The 24,147-nt window shown below is 41.0% G+C and overlaps 1 protein-coding gene across 3 annotated transcripts in view; it reads right to left on the bottom strand.

Moving 5' to 3' along the window:
- Positions 1–19,590, bottom strand: part of NKAIN3 (sodium/potassium transporting ATPase interacting 3) — a 349,000-nt gene extending 329,410 nt beyond the window's left edge. Inside the window, exon 1 of one of the 3 annotated variants that reach the window (XM_033072062.2) lies at positions 19,319–19,590. In XM_033072062.2, the coding sequence (XP_032927953.1) occupies positions 19,319–19,372 (54 nt within the window). In that variant the 5' untranslated portion in view covers positions 19,373–19,590. The remainder of the gene's footprint in view (positions 1–19,318) is intronic. The other 2 variants (XM_033072081.1, XM_033072071.1) reach the window with 2 other exon arrangements.
- Between the last annotated feature and the right edge of the window lie 4,557 nt (positions 19,591–24,147).

Here is a 24,147-nt window from a genome sequence, read left to right as displayed (position 1 = left end):
AATTGGCTCTATAAGGCACTGGGGAAGCTTCTGGCAGCTTCTCACTGAAGCCACCCTTGAGGCCTCCCTGCTACCAAAATCCTGCCATACATACAAAATACACACATTAAAAGGGAAAAGAATTGGAAATAATTGTCTTACATTGAAGCAAATAAGAATTAAAATGCACTAGGACTGGATCTAGCAGCAGTGAGAATAAGCAGTATCCCCATGCTCCCCATTATGCACCCAAAAACTTTTTATGAGAGAAGGGGATACTTACCCCACCATTCCCAGGTAAGTCCATGTCTGCACAAGGCAGTGGGACATATTTTCTAATTGTAAGGAAATTTAAGCAGTAGAAAGATAATATTTCAACAACTAGATGCTTTCTATAAAGAAAGATACACTGATACTGCCCCGAGGCCTCAGTAATAGCTTGCTTCATTCTTGATGGTTCCTCTAACTTGAGTTCTTACAGAATCACAAAATCATTTAAGTTGGAAAAGTTCTTTAGGATCATTAAGTCCAACCATCAACCTAAAACTGCCAAGGCCACCACTAAACCATTTCCTTATGTCCCACATCTATATGTCTTTTAAATACCTTCATGTATGGTGACTCAAGCACTTCCCTGGGCAGCCTGTTCCAATGCTTGACAATCCCCATTCTGGAAAGACATTTTTCCAAATATCACTTGTTGGGAGAAGAGACTAACCCCCACTTCACTACAATCTTCTTTTAAGTAGTCATAAGAGAGCAATAAGGTCTTCCCTGGGCCTCCTTTTCTCCAGGATAAAAAGCTCCAGCTCCCTCATCTGCTCCTCACAAGATCTGTGCTCCAGACCCTTCAACCAGCTCCGTTGCTCTTCTCTGGACATGCCCCAGCCCCTCCATGTCTGTCTTGTAGTGAGGACACAAGCTGAACACAGGATTTGAGATACAGCCTCAGCAGTGATCAGTACAGGGGGACAATCACTGCCCTGGTCCTGCTGGCCACACTATTTCTGATCCAAGCCAGGATGCCATTGGCCTTCTTGGCCACTTGTTCAACTGGCTGTTGACCAGCACCCCCAGGTGCTTCTCTTCTGAGCAGCTTTCCAGCCACTCTGCCCCCAGTCTGTAGTGCTGGATGGGGCTGTTGTGACCCAAGGGCAGAACTGGGTTTGCTGCCCTGTCCAATGTCTTAAAATTGCCCACAGCCTGTCAATCCAGCCTGTCCAGATTCCCTCTACAGAGCCTTCTTCCCCTCCAGCAGATCAACACTCCTGCCAAACTTGGTGTCATCTGCAAACTGACTGAGGGTGCCCTCAATTGCCTCCCCCAGTTGATAAAGATATTAAACAAGTCAGGCAGCAAAACTGAGCCACGAGCAACACCACTTGTGACCAGCTGACAGCTGGATTTAACTCCATCCACCACCACTCCCTGGGTCTGCCATCCAGACAGCCTTTTACCTTTTTTTGAAGTGTATGTGTCCAAGCCACAAGCAGTCAATCTCTCTAGGAGAATCCCAAGGGAAATGGTGTCAAAAGCTTTAATAAACTCCAGGTAAAAAACATCCACAGCCTTTCCTCCACTCCAAGGTGATCACCTTGTCATAGAAGATCAGGTTGGTCAGTAGCACTCACCTTTCACAGACTCATGTTGACTGGAAAGATTCAATATGAAATGTGTTTAAATATGATTCAAAATGAAAATATCCACTCAGTAAATGGCTTGGGCAGTCTAAGGTATGGTAACCCTTTACAACCAGTAAATAGCTACAGAAGAACCAGTAAATAGCTACATATGGAAGAAAACTATCATAAAATCCGAGACTGAGAAAATGCATTTCCAAGCCACCATCAGATGTTCAGGGGACATGGGCCTTTCATCAAATTTGTGAGAAACTGCAAGCTCTCCAGGTCAAAGACAAAGAAGCAGAGAAGATGACCCTAGCAGGCTTACTTGTTTTATTTAGAATCTGAGCAACAAGGAGTACCCCTGGGGATAAATATGTTTATCAGAGGTCAGCTGATACTTGAAAAGAGTAAGGTTGGAATTATGCAGCAACAAAAATAAGATCCTCACATGCAAAAGCAAACACTCTTTTCTCCTGCTATTGCCATCTTTCCAATCCTTTCAACTGTTTATTTTCTGTCATTATTAGAAACTTTGACTACTATTTTTAAAGCCACAAAATACATGCATAGAACAAACATATTTGGCCTAATTCATAATTAACAAAAGTGTTTCTGATAATCAGTGTTCAAATGTTGCACACAATTTTCTGCTTGCCATTAATGAGATTCTCATTCTTCAAAACATACCAGTTAACTCACTACTTTTAAAGGAAAAAGAGCTGCCTCAAAACTCTGCATGCAATAGTAGCACAGGCAGCTTTCCCATTCATTTGTTAGAATTTAAAGCAGTTGAATGTTTCTCTGTTTTGCATAAGTAGGTTTATATAACAAAACTGTGCCATAACTGCCCAGTACTTCCATTATGTCACATGAAAACTTTAACACCACAGCTATCTGCTCGAGGATGGCAAAGCCCCTGATAGGGACATGGCTGCATTAGTGGATAGATGAGAGTTGTCTTAGCCTAGTTTATACATTTAAAGAGCTGTCATAACAGCCTACAGAAAGAAAGAAAATCCTGTTGACATATGTCACATCTAAATCAAAAGGCTCCTGTAAGGAAGCCATGCCAATAGTGCTAAGACTGCAACCCACAAATTAGAAAAAACCTAAGCAATATGTATCATTACCAAGTTTTTGTTACATGATCTTAGATCTGACTTCTGTTGCAAGCCCTTTGTGGGTTTTATTTCAGCCTGAGCACTTTTCCTTTCAGCCATTTCTGAAATCAGGGTCAAAAGCAGCCACAAGAGATCATCTGCCTCCAGACAAAATCAACTGTACAAACAATACATTCTTATTCAAACACCCCTGCAACAGGATCCCTAATCCCTGGAAAATCTATTGTTTTCATAGAAAAGTAAAGATGGAGTAGTGTTTAACCCATGTAGTATATATACTTTGCATGTAAAAATAATTCCTCAGTGAGAGAGAATAGGGAAGAATATGCACCACTCAAACCAGAATCATAACTCTTTGGCCACAAAATTCAGTGAGCACAGGTTTTTTTTTCCAAAGGGAATATAACTAAGCCAAGGCTTTCTCCACCTGCATAAATTAAAAAGTGCACCCGTATCTGAAAACATCTTTAAAACAAGGGTTGGCCTTCCTTGTTGATACGGCAGGTGGCTGGATGAGATGCTCCCCAGGGGTCCCTTCCAACCCAAATAATTCTGTGATTTTGTGATATTCCTGCTGCCCCAGTTCTTACCACTCCCTGAGAGAAGAACTCAAATTGTGTGTATTTCAAGAAGTCTGCCTTATATTATCAGAAATAAATAAATAAATAAATAAATAAATAATACTATCTTTCTGATAATATTATATTACTCTGTACCATTATGTGGACTGTATTGGTTCTAGCCCTGAGTTACAAGTTTTGCTCACAGCTCTTCCTTTTTTCTGAAAGGTGATCAACAGCATTAGCAACGTGTCTCTCCTCACACCTCTGGAAAGGTCTTTAGACAACAATTCCAGTCACAATAAAGTTTCTACCCTGTCAAGTAAAAGTGCTAAATGTGAAGAATTCTAGAATTCTGTTAATGCAATGTTATTATTAAGATTTTCAATAAACCACAGCAGGAGAAGCCTAAATTTTGCCTCTTGCAGCAACTCTAATAAAGCACAGTTAATCATCTGGAAAAAATAAAAACAAAAGGAAAACACACCCAAAAAAAAAAATTGAAGAAAACTGTGCATGGCTGAATACAAAACCTGAAATCAATGTGAACATATTTCACTGAATCCAATAGGTTCTGGATCCCACCATTTTTGGTTTTTTTTCCTTCAGTATTAAAGACAGCAATATTATTTCCTGAACATACTTGTGTGTGCTGGCCATATTTTCAACTTCCCTATCATTCCTCCATGCTACTTCAAAGGACTTACAAAAATATGTTCTAGAAAGGTCAGAAGTTACAGACTGTCTGAGTCTTCCCCCTAACAATAGCCTTCTGCTAAAAACTGTGAGGACTTTTACACTTTCCAAAATAGGACAAAGATGAATGAAGACAGAGTGGATACAGACACAAACCCTCTAAAGAAGGCATGGTGATGGTATGAAAAACTACCAGTGACACCATTATAATCTCAAACTCTACAAAGAATGTTACTGAAACATGGAGGTAAAAAATATTTTTAAATATACATCTAACATCAATTTTTTTCAAATATGCGAGTAACACTTAAAGTCAAGCATTCAGCTATTATCTTTTAACGCTGATATTCAGCAAGTATAAATGACCAAAACTCCACTGATGTTAATGGATTTACAGAGGCTAGAGAGCCACAGAGAGTGAGTTTTGAATGATCTAATAATAGAAAAATCAAGGGGTACTGACCTCATTTGTATCATCACCACACACCTTGTTGCTTGTACACAGAGCAGCATGACATGACCAAAAGGAAAAATCTGGATTTGTGCTATGAAAAAGCATGAACACTTCGATTTCCAGGCCATCTTTTCTGAGAACTTGAAACCATCAGACAAGAAAGGCTTATAAAAGATGAATGGTTATCTTGTGCTTAAGACATGAGCCTGAGTCTTTTCCCTGGCTTTGTCCCAACTTCTCCATGGCCTCAAGCAAGCAGCAACAGCAATGGCAGTAAAAGGCTATAAACTCACTTTTCAACATAGCTCTGAGAAATAGTTCAAAGTTCCCTAAAGATTAAAAATAACTTTCAAGAAGGACAGAAATAAATAGATTAACTAAGCAGGAGGGGTTACTGGTAAAATTCAATGCCTGTATTAGGATTATTACTGGTAAAAATTAATCTGGAAATTAACAGAATAAAAATGGCACACTTAAAATTATACCTACATCAGCTAAACAATTAGGGGAAAGTTTATTCTACACTAGGTCCTGCATACAGTTTTAGCAAACAGAACTCCAGAAATCAAAACAGCAAGAGATTTGCAGGGGAGCTCTGGAAAGTATGATGCAATTTCCAACACAGTTCTGAGAATCTGCTCCGGTGCTGAGGCTCAGTCATGGGGGAACAAAGGCAAAACCATTCCAGGTGACCCTGGCCATTAGCAGTGGGTTATTATTGCAGCACTGAGATTGTCCTGGTGTATATCTCTGCCATGAGAGTTCTCTAATTCTCTCTGCTAACTAACTGCACACTTCCTAGGTGCACACTGGCTTCCCTCTGGCCATCTCCAAGCAGAATAAACATGTCACTGCTTCCATCAACTTGTGTGAGCAAACACAATACTACTTCTCTAACTTAAGAGCTCTTTGAAGTCTTTATGCATGCCAAATAATAACCATTATAGGAGAAAGTCTCACATTGTCATGCAGCCAATATTTCTAATGCAAAACTGGAATTGTATATGAATAGGCACACACCTATTTTATAAATATTTATAAATAAAAATATTTTATAAAAACAGTGTATGAGGCCTTAAAGACATCATTATATAAGAAAATGGCCTCTGAATCTGATGAATTTTCTTGCTTATTCAGACATCAGCATATATTAACTTCTGATATTTGAAAAGCTTTTGTTCACAACTAATAGAAGGAGAACAGAAGAGACCCTAAAAGCATCTTAAAGTAATGGAAGATTTAATAAGAAAATAATATACTTTTAGTCTAGCAAAAAATGTGAGCATATTAATAATAGATGACCAGGACTACTTAGAACAATGTAGGGATCTATGAAATGTTACAAGGCTAAGTCTCATGCTGGTGGAATGCCAGCTGGTAACCCTGATAGAGTTACTATGTGTGAAAGAAGTCTTCCCTTGAGGATGTCCAGTGGGTATATTCTCAACCACAACACTTTTCAGATTAGAAGAGGGTACTCATTTTTGCAGGCTTCCTAATGGTTCAGTGACTTCATCTAACGTCACCCTCTAATATTGCCTGCACTTACCAAGCCCAGCCAGCAGCACAGCTGCCTCAGTTACTGCTCGATCCCTCTGAGCAGTGATGCCACAGAGTGAGGATGCCAGCACCTGTAGCTCCTGCTGTTCTCTGTGGGAGATGAGGTTACTCACTCAGATAGAGGAGGAGCTCAGCATTTAGCACAGTCAGACTGGTGTGCTTCTGATAGTTTATGTTCTTTAAAGTCACAGAGATTGCCCCTTAAACACCAGCATAATTTATTGCTTCACTTTTAGAGGAAGAGAATTGAATGTGAGTGGGCTGCCTTGGAAATTACTCTTCTGCCTAGATAGCTGGGATTTGATGTGCATTCGTCATTCAGAGAAAAATGCAACAATTAAGATTTGCCACCCAAGAGATTTGGATTTCTTCTTCCTATTGCAGTGAATATCCTGTAATTTTTTAGCCAATTCCAGTCACCAGAAATTGGATTGAGCAAATGAGTTGACAAAGTACCATAATAAGAAAACCATGAACTCACAGTCCTATTAGTACAAATTGAACAATGCTTCTATCAGCAGAAAAAAAACTCCTCCATGACTTAAAACTGCCCCTTCCCTATATACAGTTCCAGTATTTTGGGGATACTTGTTTGTTTTCCTGCTCTCCAGAACGTCCTTAAGAGACTGACTCTTGTCTTCCCCAGGTGCCTGGGGCCAGAGGTGACAACACAAGGGGAATCTCCAAGGAAGCATCCCATCAGTGCAGATGTAGGTATTTGCAAGTCTCATTCTGAAGGAGAGCTAACTGTGTAGGGATCAACTCAAATCTGTCACCTCCTAAAAATAATCTTTCCAGAAGAGAATCCATGCTTACTACGTTCCTCCTGAAACAGAAAGACTTTTGTTTTTGCAATATATTTTAATACCTCTAAACCACTTTGCAAACAGCATACAAATAAAGAGAAATGTGTTCTCCAAATTATGAACCCATCCAAATACACAGAACTCATGTATTGAAGTGTTAATATGCACACAGTGATATGTGGCCAATACTAGAAAAAGAATAATCATAACTGTGTGCAGAAACATGAAGAATCACCAAGCATAAAAACAGCCTGAACTAGGACTCCAGAGATTTTCTGTAGAGCATAAAGGAAAACATTTGCATGCTTCTTTTTCTGACTCCATAACCTGTTTTGGTTTGTGCTTGAGGCAGGTTGTATCTCAGATACACATCCTATTCCAGAACCAACCTCAGCAGCGTGCTTCAAATGATCTCTTAAAGAGAAAAACCCAGTCCAAATCTGGGGCATTATTTACTTCAGCTTCTCAACAGATAAATACACACAATGAAACCCCAGCAGTACTGAGCCCTCCAGCATGACTAGCATGTGGACCAAGTACAGTCCAGCCTGAAAATCTCAGCGAAAACTAAGAAATTCAAGCAGCTAAGAATTTTGTGGGTCAGATAGATCAAGAGAACCAAATACATAATAAAGCTTAAAAATAATTAAATTAATACACCTGCAATGAATATACCAGGATCTCAGTTCAGTGAGATCTTGGGTTAACCTGGACACTCTCTTGGACACAAGGCATCGCACAAACAGTTCCTCAGCTTTCAATGCAAGTATCATACACTGACTTAAACACTGAAACCTGGAACCTTTCATGGATACAAAAATTGCAATGAAATAATTTGACCTGATCTTCTTCCCCACCACAGATGATCCAAGTTTGTTAAATGTGACCAGAAGAGGTTACAGGCTGCATTGCTCTCCAACCATCATGTATTTCACATCTTTTAAAAATGCAGAGTGTATAGAAAATTGCAGCAGATTAGGGTGGATACAGATTTAGTACCTGTCCCACAACAGAGCAAGCAATAAGGTTCATCTACCTGTGTGATGGGTGTCAGTATCATCCTGGTGAGGCTCTTTCACACCCTACATACCTCTGAGCAAGGCAGCACACCACATCTCAGCTGCACAGGCTACACTTTGAGTCATCAGTGCATTCAATTGATTACAGCTGTACAGATTAATACATGTAACTGGTTACAATCAAAATGTAAACATACAGTAAATTCACGAATACAAGCCGCACTGAGTATAAGCTGCATCTCTGGGTGTTGGCAAATATTTCGTTCTTTGTCCATAAATAAGCCGCACCTGAATATAAGCCGCTCTGTCGTTCACAGCGAGGACCTGCGTGCAACAAAGTTGCCAAATACTAACAGAACCGCAGCAGGGTGGGGTGTTTACTGGCTCAACTAAGGCTGTGCAGGCTCAGCCCGCTAGGGGCTGCTGACAGGGCCAGGTGGCCCAGCTCGGTGGTGCCGCTCGGCTGGCCACCGCCTCTGGGTTCGCTCGCCTCGGCCCTGCTCCCGCTGCGGCGCCGGCTGGGCACGGAGTACCCCCTGCTCCCACCACGGCGGCAGAGGTCGGGGGCAGAGCCCCCCCCCTCCTCCCCAGGCCGCAGCAATGGCGGCGCGGAGTCCCCCCGTCTCTCCCCCGGGCTGCGGCAGAGGAGGGAAGAAGAGAGCTCTCCTGCCTCTCTCCCCGCCCCCCGTGCTGCCTGCAGGGAGCCAGGGCAACAGAGTAACACTTTGTAACAATTGCGAAATACCGGCTTTTACTGACAGGTGCTTGGCTCGGCGCCCTGGCTGGCACGTCTGGGGTTGTAAATGTCAGAAAATTATTCGCATATTAGCCGCCCCCGACTATTAGCCGCACTTCCAGGTTTCCACCAAAATTTTTGTCAAATTGCTGCGGCTTGTAGTGAAATTACTGTACTTATCTTCATGATGTCTAACTCATGAAAAAAACATATTAGAGAAATGAGAGAAATGAAGGGCTTTGTAATTTAATCCAATTTAAATAAACTTTGGCACCTTGTGGTTACTTCTGGCACAACTCAGCTTTGGCTTTCATCAAACCACTATGACTAAATTATACATTAGTAATATACAACATAAAGCCATTCATGGCATCTAATATATTTCAATGTACTTAAAACTCTTTTCTGACATTTGAATGAAGTTTAGATATAGGCTACTGCCATTCATATGTCTAATTTTTCACTGTAAATCCAGGCTTGGAAGCATTTTTTCCAGTCCCTCCTAACACTCCCATTCCAAGTGGAATAACTAATAACTTCATTATAGTTAATGACCCTGCTAGTTCATCTATCTGTTATCACCAGTTCACATTCCCTTCTTTTCTGAACTAACCAGACCTTTTCATAATGCTCTGCAACCAACATCATGTGAAGAACCACAAATAACTGTGGCAACTATACAACCAAAGAAAACTTAAGTTGCATAGTTGAAAAACACCCAGATAAGAACAACATAAGGCCATACAGTATTTAGAGCCACAAGTGAATTTCAACAGTCTTGACCGGTTTGGGGAACAGGGTCTGAATCTTACTATGACAAACAGATGAAGATCAGAATTTGGATGTTGTTCTGAAATAACTGGGAGGAGACTTGGGAGCAAATCATTTGGCTCCAGGGGAAAATAAATAAATAAATAAAGAGATGAATGTGAGAATGGAAATAGTGTATCATTTCCCAGCTAGGCATTGGAGCCAAGATATCCTGTTGTTGTGAATAGAAATGGTTTATCAGAAGAAGAATGAGGCTGACCACAAAACTGTGACTAATCGACATAAGTACTGGAAACAGAGGTAATGGAGAAAAATATCTCCCAAATTTGGACATTTTTTAGGCTTCCTGAATGCCCATGTTGGTGGGTACAGCAAAACAGGTATTTTACAAATGTACAGCTCACTGACTACAGTCTGTTTAAAGAATCTTCAGTAGCTTAGAGCATCTCCATGGGAAGACCATCTATCTCCAGTATTCTGAGTAGCTCCATCTGCATTAGAGGATGGAGAGGCTTTTCAGGCTTCTATGAATCAGTAGGAGCAGCAAGGCTTCTTCTGTTCCAGTTAAAATATAAACATACTTACCCTGGTGATATCTACTTAATTCATGAAACAAATATGTATCAGAGAAATTAAACACCCTGCTTACTCTGCAATAGAAAGATTCAGCAAATTTTTAGCAGGAAAAATCAACAGCTCACCGGAAGAGGCAAATTATACATTGTTGTGATGTTATTCCTGTACTATAATGCACTAGAGTTTCCAGCTTTAGAATTCCTCAACTTTTTATTCATTCACTAAATCATATTCATTGATTTAGTGGAGACTAAACTTGCAGATGAATATGTTTCTATGTGCTCCATTTTAACAGAATGCTGTTTCCAAAATGCATTTAGATGTGAGCTCTTTTTCAGTCCATCTAAGAAGCTGCACTTCACTGGGAGGTTTGTTGTTAGGGTTGGTTTTTTTTGGGTTTGGGGTTTTTTTTTGTGGGGGGCAGGGAGTGTTTTGTTTTGTTTTGATACAGATTTACATGTCTACTCATTTCCACAGTGGCTTGTGCTGAGCTTCAGTTGCACTCTCCTGAGATCCAGGAGCACTTTGCTTACAGGACATTCCAGGAACTGCCAACAGGGCAAATTCAAAGCTCAACCAAAGACAAAAAACTAGAGCTGGATGAGAAACATGCCAGTTATTTCAATTTCCCTAGAAAACATCATCATATGATTTTGCTCCCTTAGCATTCTTTATTCAATGGGTCTGACACTAACACAGTAACTTTACAACAGAATAGTGAGAAACTGGCTTAGCAGCACCAGCAGTACATAGATAAGATAAATAAAAATCTTTCCCTTAAGATCTTATTTTCAGTGAAACCTTAGGCAGGAATTACTCCCACATACAGAGAAAACTTTCATCTCTCTGATAAAGAGGGCTTCCACATCCCACTTTTTTTACACTCATCTAAATACATCTTTCTACACTTTTCATCCCATGCTCCCACAGAATTTCCTTAAGTATAAAAGCATTTCAAGATCTTCCTGCTCATGCTTCATCTCCTAAGTATTATTCTACTTTGGTATATCTGTAGTTTCTTTGGTGTGTGCCAAAACCCTTCTCAAAGAATTCCTGTGGGCTCATTGTCAAGGATATACCCTCTACATATATTTATAATTAATCTTAGCCAAAACTTCTGTACTAATGAAACTGAACCACAAAAAAAAAAAAAAAAAACAAAAACAAACCCAAAAACAAAAAAAAAGAGACCTGTGGAAGAACCAAGTGTGATTATTCAAGATTATCTTTCAACAAATAATTGGTTTACAATTATCCTCCTTCTGCATTTCATTAAGTTTTCAATTTTATTTCTTTGTGGCATTCACTTCTGTAAGGGATATTTTTCTGACTGAAACTGGCTGTTGTACTATGTAGAAATTTTTCCTTTTTCCTTTCCTTTTACTGTACTACTGGCATTCACCAGGTGGAAGGGGTTCACTGCTGCCTTTGCTTGAGCCTAACATTATAAAGAACCTATATGTAAAAGAATGACTTTCAGCAACTTTAATGAGAGCTGTAGGGCATTCAGCAACTTGTAAGAACAAGTCCCAAATCACCACAGCATTAAAAAATCCATCTGAGTTGAGATTACATGCAAGATAGGGTTGTGTTTGAAGAAAGACAAGATAAAGAAGTACAGTAAAAAGTAAAAGGTCTAAAATAAAATCTTTTACTGCCATTTCATTACCAGGGTCTGCATGTTCCTGAGATCAGAGTACAGTGATAATGCCGCTTACCACTGTCCTTTAGAGACCTACCAAAGGCACAGACCCAGAGCAAGACTACAAAGATTTCACTGGTCACACATAGAAAGGAAGAAAAACAGCCCATGACACAGTAAAACCTGTCACAGTGCTGCTGGCACAGCTGTGTCAAGAAATTGCAAGTCTCACTCAGCACAGGAACATCTGATCCAAAACCTGCTGGCATACCCTTTAGGAAGATCTGCATTAACTGCTCATGAGAGATGAGAGGAAAACGGTTTCATCCTGAACAAAACTGAGCTGCTTCAAGACTCAAAGTGAGACATGCCATTTGCTACTGCCCAAATTTGGTTTCCAAGAGAAATTGTACTAAATAAAACGCAATAAGAAATGTTCTTTCTGGCCAATGAAAAAAATTAAATTCAATGCAATTAACATTATTTTTCATTTCAATTTAGTTTAATTTAAAGCTTACAAAGATACCATGTCTAGTATGAGCTAAGGCAGTGGTGCAAACTTCATTGCACTATCATGTTAGCACCCCTCATAAGCTGGCCTGAAGGAAACTTTGGCAAAACCATCATTTTGGTCTTCACACCATGCTCAGCAATCTTCACCCTTCTTGTATAACATAAAAGGTGGAAATTAGCATCAATCTCTATATTAAGATGACATTTTTATACTGAGGCCATAGCAAGACCAGCATAATTTAATATAAACATTTCATAATGACATTTGCCCTTATCTAACCTGCAGTGAATTTCAAAATGTGACCTGGAGGTGAAAAACTCTGTAGCATGTTATCAGTTTCCTGAACCACACAGTCACTTATTACTGCTCCTTTATATTAGTCATCTAGAACCAAAAATGTGCAGCTCATTTCCCTGCATAGAAAGAAATAACACAGTTCTTGCTCCAAAATGACTGCTTAGCAATTAATTACAAGACTGACTCAATTAAACATATTTTGCTTCAATATTAATGAGTTCAAAAGATCTGATATACTACATTGTATCACAGCATTGTTACCCATTAAATAAAACTCATGGCAATCACAGGTACTTCTCATTTACTACTCATTACTAAGTTTGACACCAAGAGATACAACAGAATACTAGAATTGTTATTGCCATATCAAGTCTCTTTCTTCTGCATTATAAACACAACAAATTAGGAAACTAATTATTTCAAATTAATTCAAATTGCTATGTATTTTAAATACCCTCCCACAAAGAACTGAAGACCCTTATTCCTTATGCTCTGCTAAGATCATACAATGACAGGATAACCTAAGTTGCAAAGAGTCCTTAGAGGTCACCTGGTAAAACCTTTATTCATAGCAGGGCCAAAATTGACATCAGATAAACGTCAGTTATATCAGGTTTTTGAGAGCTATGTTTAGCTGAGTTTGAATTTATTAAAGGATGGAGTTTCCAAAACTTCTTTCGAAACCATGATCCAATAATCCCACTATGATTTTTTTTTCTATCAGAATTTCTCCTGTGTTGCATCCTGGGTTCTTTACCTCTTAGCTTCACCGAGTACATCCAAGAAGTGATCATCTTAGCAAGTATGGAATGCATTAATTTACTTCAGTTCTAATCAAGTGAAGTACAAAACCTCCATTCACTTTTCCTGTACAATATGAGGACCAATGATTGGTGTGACTGGTTTGACTCTCTCTTTGGTCATCTAATCAATAAAATTCATATTATAAGAGGGCAAAAATGCAACACTTTTACCTGAAAAAATAAAGGGATTGTGATTTTATTACTTATTTGTCAATTTACCAAATTTGTCCTAAAACTAAAAGGGCCTCTGCACCTATAAGATTGAAGTAAGATACAGACTGAAAACATGAGCTAAGATTAACTAGTCTTACAAGTTTTAATTTCAGATCCAAACCACACAAAGTTGGCAATATTTAAATACCACCTAAACAACTGCAAGTGCAATCGATCCCATACGATCTCCAAAAATAAACCTACAAAGTGTTTGAGTTCTTCAAGTCCTACCCAAACTCCATTTAGATCCAACAATACTATCCTGAATTCCAATGACTTTCCAAACCACGATATTTGTTCCTCAGTCCCAAGAATGGGGTCTAGGTAGAATATAGCAGATGTTGAAATAGAAGTAGATCAGCAGCATATCTGAATGTCCTTAAAATAACTATTATCAAAACATACTGGTCTTATAAGACAGGAAGAGCAGCTATAGTTCACAATTTTCAATTATTTTGCATTATTATCACTAAAATCTTAACTCTTTCACTTCCTCACTATAAATATATTCATTAAATGTTTATATGACAACTTTCCCTCAGTCATAGAGCAGCCAGGAATTGTAAAAAAAATAGCCTGCTGTGGTGGATGGAGCCTAAAATCAAGCAAGAGCTGCATGATTTATTTCAGAAATTTACCCAGCTCAGAAATTTCAGAGAGCTCTGAAAGTTCATGTTTCCTCAAGTTTTGAATTTCTAACTTTGGAACACTGAACAGAAGAAGTCTTACAAGCAGCTTCAACAGGAGGGGATTTCACTTCTGAAGCTGAATTTCTGGTGCATGGAGAGGTGTTGATGAGCTCAGAATGTGTGTTTTACTAACCGATAACACCCAAAAAACATGAAGTGGAAAACAGTGCTAGTTTTTACTGTCTTGTTCCTGATGAGAGAGATCCTAAAACATATATAATATCATACATTTTTTTGGATTGCAAATATTTAACTCAATAGTTCTACTGGATGCAGCGTATTGCTTCCAATGTGAAGGCTAAATGCAACTATACACCCACACTAAAAGCATATCAGCCTCTTAGGTATAGCCACCAGCAATGGTTACATGTTTTGGGAATGTTATTTGAGTTACCAGAGGAAAGTATCATTCCCACATCAGCAGTTAAAACAGAAAGTGCAACATCCTGCAAACAGGGCATTTTTCAGGGCTAAAACCCCAAGGTTTCTCCATCCTTCCTAATGCAACAGGCACTCCCTCAACTTCCTCCTCTTTTATCAGTGGACAGATGCTTCATCTCCAGATCAATGGGCTGGTGATTCTTCTATCAACATAAAAAGTGCAGCAATTTATTGGTTCAAAGATTTTTACTTTCTCAAATTCATCAATTCCCTTGAATCCTTGAGCTGTTAACTGAATAACTGGTATCTGGCAGTTTTAACATACAAGCATCAAGAGTCCGAGTGCCCAGCTCTACAAAATATTTAAAAATTAGATCAAAATCTATGCATAGTATATGCATATATCACTTCCCCATAACTGCTGAAATTCCATGATGTCAGTAACATTGTTCATTCTAACGGATACAGTCCCATCTTCAAATGTAAGGGTTTACATACATCAATAGAATTAATGTTAATGGCAATCTTAAATATAAATCTTCTGAATATTGAAAGGGATTAGGCTGCTAAAATGACCAACAGCACTTCCCAAACAAACACTAGTCAAAACAATAGTATATAGAAGTTGCATTTCCACTGGAATAATTTTTCAGTGTGGCCTGCTGACACTTTAATCACTTGGAAAGTAACAGGTTAAGTAGGGAACAGCCTATTTTACACTAGCTATAACTGGGTAAGCCATACACTTCTAAATCAGGACCTACAGAATGAATACAGTGCAAAGGAGCCAGCCCAAGGATAAACACATGAAATGAGACTGTCAAAGCCATGAAGAGAATTAGTCACACACTTTCCATCAACCATCCCTTTACCACTTTGAAAATCTCATTCATCATTTAGAGTTCTTTGTGTTTGTTTATCTATATACTTCTAGGTCCCCAAAACTTCCACTTACTGTAAGTGTTGAAACAACATTATCCTGCAAATGTAGTTTCTCAGAAACACATTTTCACAGCAGCATGAAAGTTTTCACTGTGTGACATTTATTAACACCAATTGGATTCACACAGCTAAATCTTGCTGCAATTTGTTGTCAATTTACCCTTCCAGAATTTCATATTTTTTGAATTTGTTTTATTTTTCAAACATTTTCATTTTTCAGTGTTTTATGGCATGGTGTCTGCAACAGCACAGGCACAACCTCTGCCAGCTGGTTTAATTTTCTCATACAGACAAGGCCAATGTCTCAGACTTCTAGTGGCACCAGTAAGAATTATGGCTGTAATCCAAAGGATTCCTATGTCCTTAAGATATATTTTCCCAATGTATACAAAGCTCCTAATAATCTTAATGACATATTTATGCACAAAAAGATACACACACACTTCATTGTTCTTTGTTCAGATACCTTTGGCAATGGCATATGACAATGCTTCAATCAGGAAGAGCAAAACAGTGAAAGAACAAGGGATGGTCTCTGGGGCAAGATATGGTCCTCCTTACACAAAATTTCCTTGGTTTTCAGAAGCAGAATCCACCTGAAAAAGTTCAGTAAAACCCTGAAAGTGACTAAGAGCTTTTCCTGAACTTATGCCACCTAGACTTCCACCTCAATGACTTTTTCCAGAATTACACATAATGATATGGATTCCCATTTGAAATGAACTTATTATTAAATGATAGAAGACTATTTACAGACTGTCCTTAGGATTACTGAATGAAACATTTAAATGTGTTCATTACAAAAAAATAAAAGGTGTCAGCCAAAAACCTCCACTTTCGTAGATTAAAGCATTTTATGTCAAAGTCCCCTGACAAACAACACTGAAAATTACAAGCAAATCTTCTTGGAGTTAATATACTTAATGGGTTAGCCTTAGAGAAAGGGTATTTTATTCATAGTAAAACAATAACTGTTTTCACTTTTGCCTACGCTATTGGTTTATATGTTGCTAGGATAAAGAAGGCAAAGTTAGAGAAGAAAAAAGTTTTAAAGGATCAAGAAACTGTGCTTTGAGGACACTGAACTGTGCACTCTTCTTTAGATCAGGAAGCAAATCTTGTTTATGAACATGTCTCCAGGGATTTGGCTTTTTCACTTTCCATCTTATACAGAAGAGAATCTACATAGTACATGCATGCTATAAAAGGTGTTGCTAACTGTATTTAATTAGATACTTCTTTCTCAGGTAATATCAAAATGTTTATCCTAAGGCTAAGCCTGAGCTGTTCCCAGGCCCTTCTCTGACATGACTAGAATATGACTAACGTAAACAACTTCTTTTTCTAAAATATGTGCCCATCTGTTTCCTTTTAAAGTTTTTCCTCAAGTCATATAAATCATCAGTACTTCTGAAATCCTATAACTTTACACTACAAGTACTTGGATTTTGCAAGTTTTAATCTAAATATTGTCTACAATCACTAATATCTCTTTCACCCCTCCATAAGTGGATGCAAAATAAAATAAATCTCACTTAATGATGAGTAATGTCCAGGGATGCAGTTTTCCTGCATATGTTTTATATTCATGACCTCCAAGACATTAGAAATAGATTTAAACTCTCTGTGGTGTTAACTTCTATGTATATAAACCGAACACTTACCACCACTGAGATCATGGACAGCATCTGAGCTTCGAGTTTATGTGTTTAGGAATAATACTCCCTAGCTGAGTTCTCCCACTGAGATCCTCCAGATCATGCTGCCACTCTCTCCTCCCTTTCCCTACAGGTGCCAGGTAAGGAGAATTAGAACCATAAAAGGCAAAGATCATGGCTTGAGATAAGGACAATTTATCAGAAACAGCAATGAGATAAGGAAATAGTAACATCAACAAAATTGATAACAAAAGAGTGCTAAAGAGAGTGATTCACATGAAAAATGCTCGCCCCAGCCCCACCAGACTGCAGCCATGCTCTCCCTGGCTTGGAACCAGGGTCACCCCATCGCTCCCTCCCGCTTGGGACCGGTGCCACACTACCCCAAAAGGAAGGAGCCCATTCATTCTCCCTGGAAGAGAGTCCTTTTCCTCCACCCCTGGCAACGATGTGAGGTAGTAGAGAATAACCTCCAGGTCCTACCTATGTCCCCTCCAGGCTACTGCAAAAAAATTAATCCCATCTTGGTTGGAACCAGGACATAATATCCACTAGATTACTTCTTGAATAAAGAAAGACTTCTATTTTTAAACGAAAATAAATTTAAATTACAGCATTTTGCCATACAGACATTTATTAGCACCTGGAAGACATAGATATGACAGTGGAACATCACTATAAATCAGGTAAGAACAGCAGAAAAAACTATGCATTGAAGTAATTTCTGAAAGTTGTTCTATCATCTGATATGTCTTTTATAAAACACTACTCTTTTCCTGAAAGGCTTTTTATGCATTTCTCTGCAGATTATGGTGGCCATTCACACTTTACTTCAATTTTTATAGCCTCCCAGTAATTCCACAGAATAGTAAATACAGTTACTATAATCCTCATAACTGGCAAAGAGATATATTTGAAGAAATGGGGTTTGTTTCCCCTCCCACATGCATAACATAAATCAGGAGCAATTCTGCTGCAGTCGTTAGCACAAAACGGATACAAAACAAGAAATAAAAAATAACAGCAATGTATACAGAACACTTTCCTTACACTAAGAGTACAAATCATATACTTCCTCTCTTTTTTTGGCAATGTTGTGCCGTTGAGTTACTTATACCACACTAAGTCCATCACTCTATTCACATGTGAATATGGTCCAGGCTCACACTGGAAACAATGGAGACGCACCAGTTTACACAGGCTAAGAAACCGACACAAAGCCTTGAAAATGAAAGGGGATTTTTAAATAAATGCAGTATGTACAATTACTTCTGGAGTATTACCTCTGAAACAGAAGCAATTTCAAAGTGCTGTAAGAGAAAACTAGAAAGATTGTAATGGATTACGAATACAAACAAACAACTCCCCCACTAACTGCATCTCACTTTTCTTCTTTACACACACACAAGGAACGCTACTCATTTTAAGGGAGATCTTGTGGCAAAATGATGACACTGAGTCACTAGAAAAGAGAAAAAATCATTTTAAACACTCTTGGGACCAGGGACTACCGTTAAGGGGAGAGCATTATTTTTATGATCCTGCTAACGAGCCAGATGAAGGATTGTTGCTGCTTGAGGTTATTTATCTCTTTTCTCTAAAATAAATATGCCAACTCCACTGAACAAAGAGAAGAAGCAGCACCGTCCTGTTGTTTCAATTGCACGCTGAGGAATACTTAAGCAGAGGAGAGGAACCCCAAGAAAAGTCACGGGGGAGGGCCGGCACACGTCGCTTTTACACAGGTTAAGAAAAATAGAAAAAGAGAGAGCCAGCGGTGCCGGTCCGCGCATCTTCCCAGCGCGCTGGCAGCGCCCAGCAGTGTCCGGCCCCACCGCCGCCCGGCGGGCATTAACCGGGGGCACCGTCAGCCTCGCTCTTCCCCTCGGCCTCTACTTTGAGCAGACGGGGGAAGCCCCCGCTCGGAACCAGCGGGGAGTGAGTGACACCTTCTCGAAGCGACACCAAGGCGGTGGAGCCGCTCTCCCTCAGGCAGGGAGCGCCGACAGCCGCCCGGGCTGGGGCGCCGCGGGTCGCCGAGCCGGTCCGTCCCCCACCCACGGAGCCGCTCTGGCCCCGCTCCGCATCACACCGCAAACTTACGGGTCGGGGCGCGGGGGCGCGGGGCGGACGCGCCGTCGGGGCGGCGGGCAGGGACAGCTCCGCGCCCGGGTCAGCGCCGCTCCGCGCCCCCGGCCGCCGTGCCCGGGGCGGGGGAGACAGAGAGCGCCCGTCCCTGCCCACCCCGGGAAGCCGAAGCGTGCCCCGGCACTCACCAGCTGCAGCGAGCAGAGGAAGATCAGCGTGCAGCGCCCCGTGCAGCAGCCCATGGTGGCAGCCGGAGAGCCGCGGCCGCTGCTCACTTCTTCCCTCCCGCACTGGCGCGGCCCCAGAGGCGAGCGGGGGGCTCACCGCATCCGGACGGAGCGGCCGGGCGTGCGCGTATCCCCCGCCTCCCGCGGCCGCGCTCCTTTGTGGAGGGGCTTCCCTTGGGCGGCGGGAAGCGGCGCGCTGAGCTCGGCGCGGCCCCGGCGCTGGGAGCCGGCGGCAGCGGAGAGCTCTGCCCGGCTCTGGGGCCGGGGGTGGGCGTTCGCGGGCCGGGGCGGGGTGGGCAGAGGGAACGCGGCTGGGGAGGCGGGGGGCGCGGGTGGGCGGGAGCTGTGCGAGGTGTGAACGGGAGGGGAGCGGGGGCGGCGGCGGGCTTTTCTCGGGCGCCGTGCCGGGGATCCCCGGGCAGGCACTTCGCAGGGATTTCGGAGGCAGGCTGTGCTTGAGGGGAACTTGGCTGGAGGGGCGGGAGCTGTGCGGGCAGCGGCAGCCCTGCGTGGGCCGCTTGTTGCGAGCGCCCGGGGAAAGTTCAAGGGACTCGGGCGGCCGGGGCGGGGAGCGGCGGGGCGGGCCCGGAGCAGCTCGCCCGTGGGGCGGCCGGGCCAGCCCGGGGGCGGTCGCGGGCCATTGTTCGCCGTCCGCGCTGGGCCGGGGTCGGGGCGGGCTCCGGGGGCAGGGGAAGCAGCCCCGGTGCTCAGGGAGTCGCGCTGGCAGCGGCTGGGTGCGCTCTCCCCGCGGGTGCAGGGCGGTACCCAGGGAGCCTGTTCCCGTCCCCACTGCTGGGGGGTGTCTGGGTGCCTGGGGCTGCTGCTCGATCCCCTCCTTGCCCGCGCATCAGGGGTGCTGGGGGAAGGGGTTCCTTCCCTTCCTGGCAGCGCCATTGTGCCAGGAGGGCCCGCCGGCTCCTGCTGTCCCTCGCGGCTGTGAACTGGGAATGGGGAGAGGGGCTCGGCTCCGGCAGTCGCCGCTCCTGGCAGAGGTAAATCGTAGAGTCGCCCAGGCTGGAAAAGATCTAAGATCAAGTCCAAGTGTTAATCCAGCACTGCCCAGTCCGTAGCGTACCAGAAGACGGGTGAGCAAACAGTGCTCTCCAGGGGCAGCTGGGACAACAGGATCAGTGTAGATACCGCGGTCCCTACATCTATATATGTATTTTGGTCATAGACAAGTGATCTTCTGGGGCGGGATAATAAATCCAAATATACACACCGTCTCTTAAAAATACGGCGTCGGGATGATGTGTGGGTGAAGTGTCGGCTACCTTATTTTTTCCCTTCTCCAACAAAGTAGAGGTAAATTAGATACTTTTTTACAGGCATTAAGGCATGTTCCACTCACCAGACAGCACTTTCCTATAGCCTGTTACCAGCTGCTGTTCCACAATACAGTGGCTTCTGCCACAAAACACTGGGGGGAAAAAAAAACAAAACACAAAAACAAAACCTTATCTTCTACAAGGCATTTTAGTGAGTTATGTGATTAATGTCTCTGTGAAATACACAGTATTCTAACTACATACAACTCTTCATTTATATATTAAATAGTAGTGACAATAATCAAATAATTACAAGACTACTGTAAAACAGTATTGTGTCCGATTAGATTTGGAAAGCTGCTATTTTCTACCCTTTTTTTCCCCCATTTTTAAGTAGAAAGACATTAAGACAGTTTTAAATATCAAACAGAAGGAACGAAAGGAGGACAAGTAAGAAGCTGATTCTGCCCATCCAGGATGTGTATTTGACTAGGTATATATTTGAGGAGCACAAAATATAACCCACATTGCCCACTATACAAAACTTAGAACCACCGAAGATTTATATTTCTATGTACAGCTTTTAAGACAAAATTCTACCTGGGGCTAAAGTTTACTAATGTTACATGTTCTGTGAACATATATATTTTGAAGGATGAATACCTGAAGATATGAAAGTAAATTGAAAAGGTGATAGTTGCCAAAAATACAATGTGCCAGGCTCTGTGACTGGTAAATTTTATGGATAATTGGTTTTCTATGGAGAAGACTTAGAGGAAGCATAATTTCTCTGGGCTTCACTGAAGTATTTAGTAGACCGCAAAATCTTTTTAGTTAAACCCAATAATACAGAGATTAATAATAAGAATGGCAGGGTGGGTAAGGAACCGGATCAATGAAATGCCAAGAGCTAGTGCTGAAGAGATTTTACTTTTACTCACCATATTCAGGCCCTACTTTTACATCAATGGGATGAGGTCCATGACTTTCCTCTATTTCTCTCCAAGAATGGTGCTCTTCTGAGAAGCAGCTAAATCCTATGGATTAAGGAGTGGAGAATGTGATAGTTTTGGCTGCAATAGAGTTAATTTTCTTCACAGTTGCTACTATGTGACTGTGTTCTGGATTTGAGCTGATACAGGGGTGATAATTGAGGGATGTTTTAGTCACCTCAGAGTAGGGTTCACAGACCCTCAAGGCCTTTTTCTTCCCACCCCTCACCACCAACAAGGGGGCTGGGGATGCACAAGGAGTTGGGAGGCGACACAGCTGGGACAGCTGACCCCAGCTGACCACAGTGACAGTCCATAACATATGATATCATGCTCAGCATAGGGGGAAAAGGAAGAGGGGAACATTTGGGGTGCTGTCATTTGTCTTTTTCCTGAGTCACTATGACAACGCCCATCTTTCCTGGGGATTGCTCAACACCTGTCTGTCCAAGGGAAGTAGTCAATTGCTTTGCTTGTATGCATGACTTCTGCTTTCCCTATAAAACTGTGTTTATCTCAGCCCATGAGTTTTGTCATTTTTACCTTCTGAATCTCTCCTGTATCACATCAGGGATGGGTGGGGGAAGAGCGAGTAGCTGGATGAGGCTGCATTTTCAGTTGGGGTTAAACCACAACGAGTGAGTGTGTAAGTTTCTTAGAGGTTTATGAATCTCTAATATTTTTCTCTTTGTTTTTCCATGTTTCTGAAGCATTTAATTATGTCCTCTAGCTAGTCAAAATTGATTCCCACCCCCCCCAAAAAAAAAGGATAGTTGTGATAAAAATTATCCTTGAGTATACGGTTTCTCAAAGAAAAAAATTACACAACAGAATGCTGTAGAACATGACTTCCACAGGAGCACAAGGAATTAAAATAATAGAATAACTTTGCACACTGCAGCTGAAAGCACTGGACAATAGGAGAGGTAAGTGAAGGAGAAAGAACCTGGATCAGGCGGAGGCTAAAAATTAAGTATGGTTATGAGAAGGCATAGGATTTCTAGAACATATCAGAGAATTCAATATAAGAATAAAATAATGCACAAAGCAAATAGGATTCTATTTTAAGATTTTTCTACCCATTAATTTGTTATAGAAATTGATAGTCAAGTAACCATAGAAAGTAATTTCTGGCTGTATAACAAAGACAGCCCTAATTCAGCACCATGCATCCCAAGTAGGTGAAAAAATGGTGTAAGTTCTAAAAAGCCCTGTGGGCTCTCTTAATGCCCAACAAGACACGCTGTATGGATGCAAATTCAGTGCTCTTGAAAAGAAAGCATGTCCTCAAAAGCTTTATGATTTGTCCATGTACACATGGACATACCCTACATAAGTGTATGATTTCCTATGCTAAAGCTGCAGTCATAGGACATCAAAACTTGTGCTTCTCATCTGGCTGCATTCAAAGCAGAAAACCAAGGTTTTTCACATTCATAGAAATACAGCATCACAGATTGAAATAAAAGATATTGCAAGTATGTCATAGAGATGTCTAATTCCTGTAGGTTTATTCTTTATTAGGTTATAATCTTCAGAATCAAAGATATGAAAATTTTCAGATTTAAGAGCTAAAACCATCAGTAAAAGATTTCATATCAAGAGGATGAAGTGAAATTCATACTATTTTACTGTCGTTGTAGCTCATTAATGGCATATACTTTGTGTCTGATAAGCATTTACTTGTCTGTCTCTCCTGCACCAAATTATTCTGCCATGGACCTGGTCTTAAGGAGGTGCATTTTGTTGGCTCTGCCCATTGGACTAAAGTAATAATCACAGATGACAGCAAAAACACTTCCTTCATAGTTTTACTTCTCCATTCTTGATCATGAATATTAGTCAGAGGAAATTAGTGATGAAAATAATTAACAGTGTCAAAGGATAGTCCTAATCCTGGAAAGATTTGTGTATTTACTTAATTTGTAACACCAAGCATAGCCCTTTATACTGGGCAGAGATTAGATAAATACATTTAGGATCTGCAGAATCAGAACTTAAGAACAGATTCTTGTGGCCTCAGATTTCACCATTAATTTTGGCATTTAATAAAGAAAGATTAAGAATCAGAAGCTTTGTAATTACTTTTCAAGCTTACTCAGAATGAGGGAGGATACAGGGATCCGAACACACCTCCATAAAGCTATCAACAGGTCACACTTCAGGCAGACTTACAGTTATGATAGCTTAGAAAAACATTCCACTGTGTATTCCCCAAGCAGTCTTGAAATACCTCATGCAAACTAGAAACCCCATGAAATTTAATATAGCTTTAAAGACAAATGAGGGTTTCAAGATATTATCAGTGTTTTTAGTAAATCCTATTTTCAATTTATCCTTCTGAAAGCAGATACACAATATAATGATCTAATTTTTCATTTGAATGTTAACACCTGCTGCTAGGAAACTGCATTCTTCATTAAAATGCATGCACTTTATAGAATGAAAAGATATGCTCATTGTGAATAACTTTTTTGTTATTTTAAAGAAATGTTTTAAATGATCAGGCTCAGTGTGGGGAGCCGTGGTG

This window comes from Catharus ustulatus, chromosome 1, assembly GCF_009819885.2.
Source record: "Catharus ustulatus isolate bCatUst1 chromosome 1, bCatUst1.pri.v2, whole genome shotgun sequence".
Taxonomy (NCBI): Eukaryota; Metazoa; Chordata; class Aves; order Passeriformes; family Turdidae; genus Catharus; species Catharus ustulatus.
Note: the sequence above shows the minus strand (reverse complement) of the source record. Positions and strands in the feature narration are given on the sequence as shown.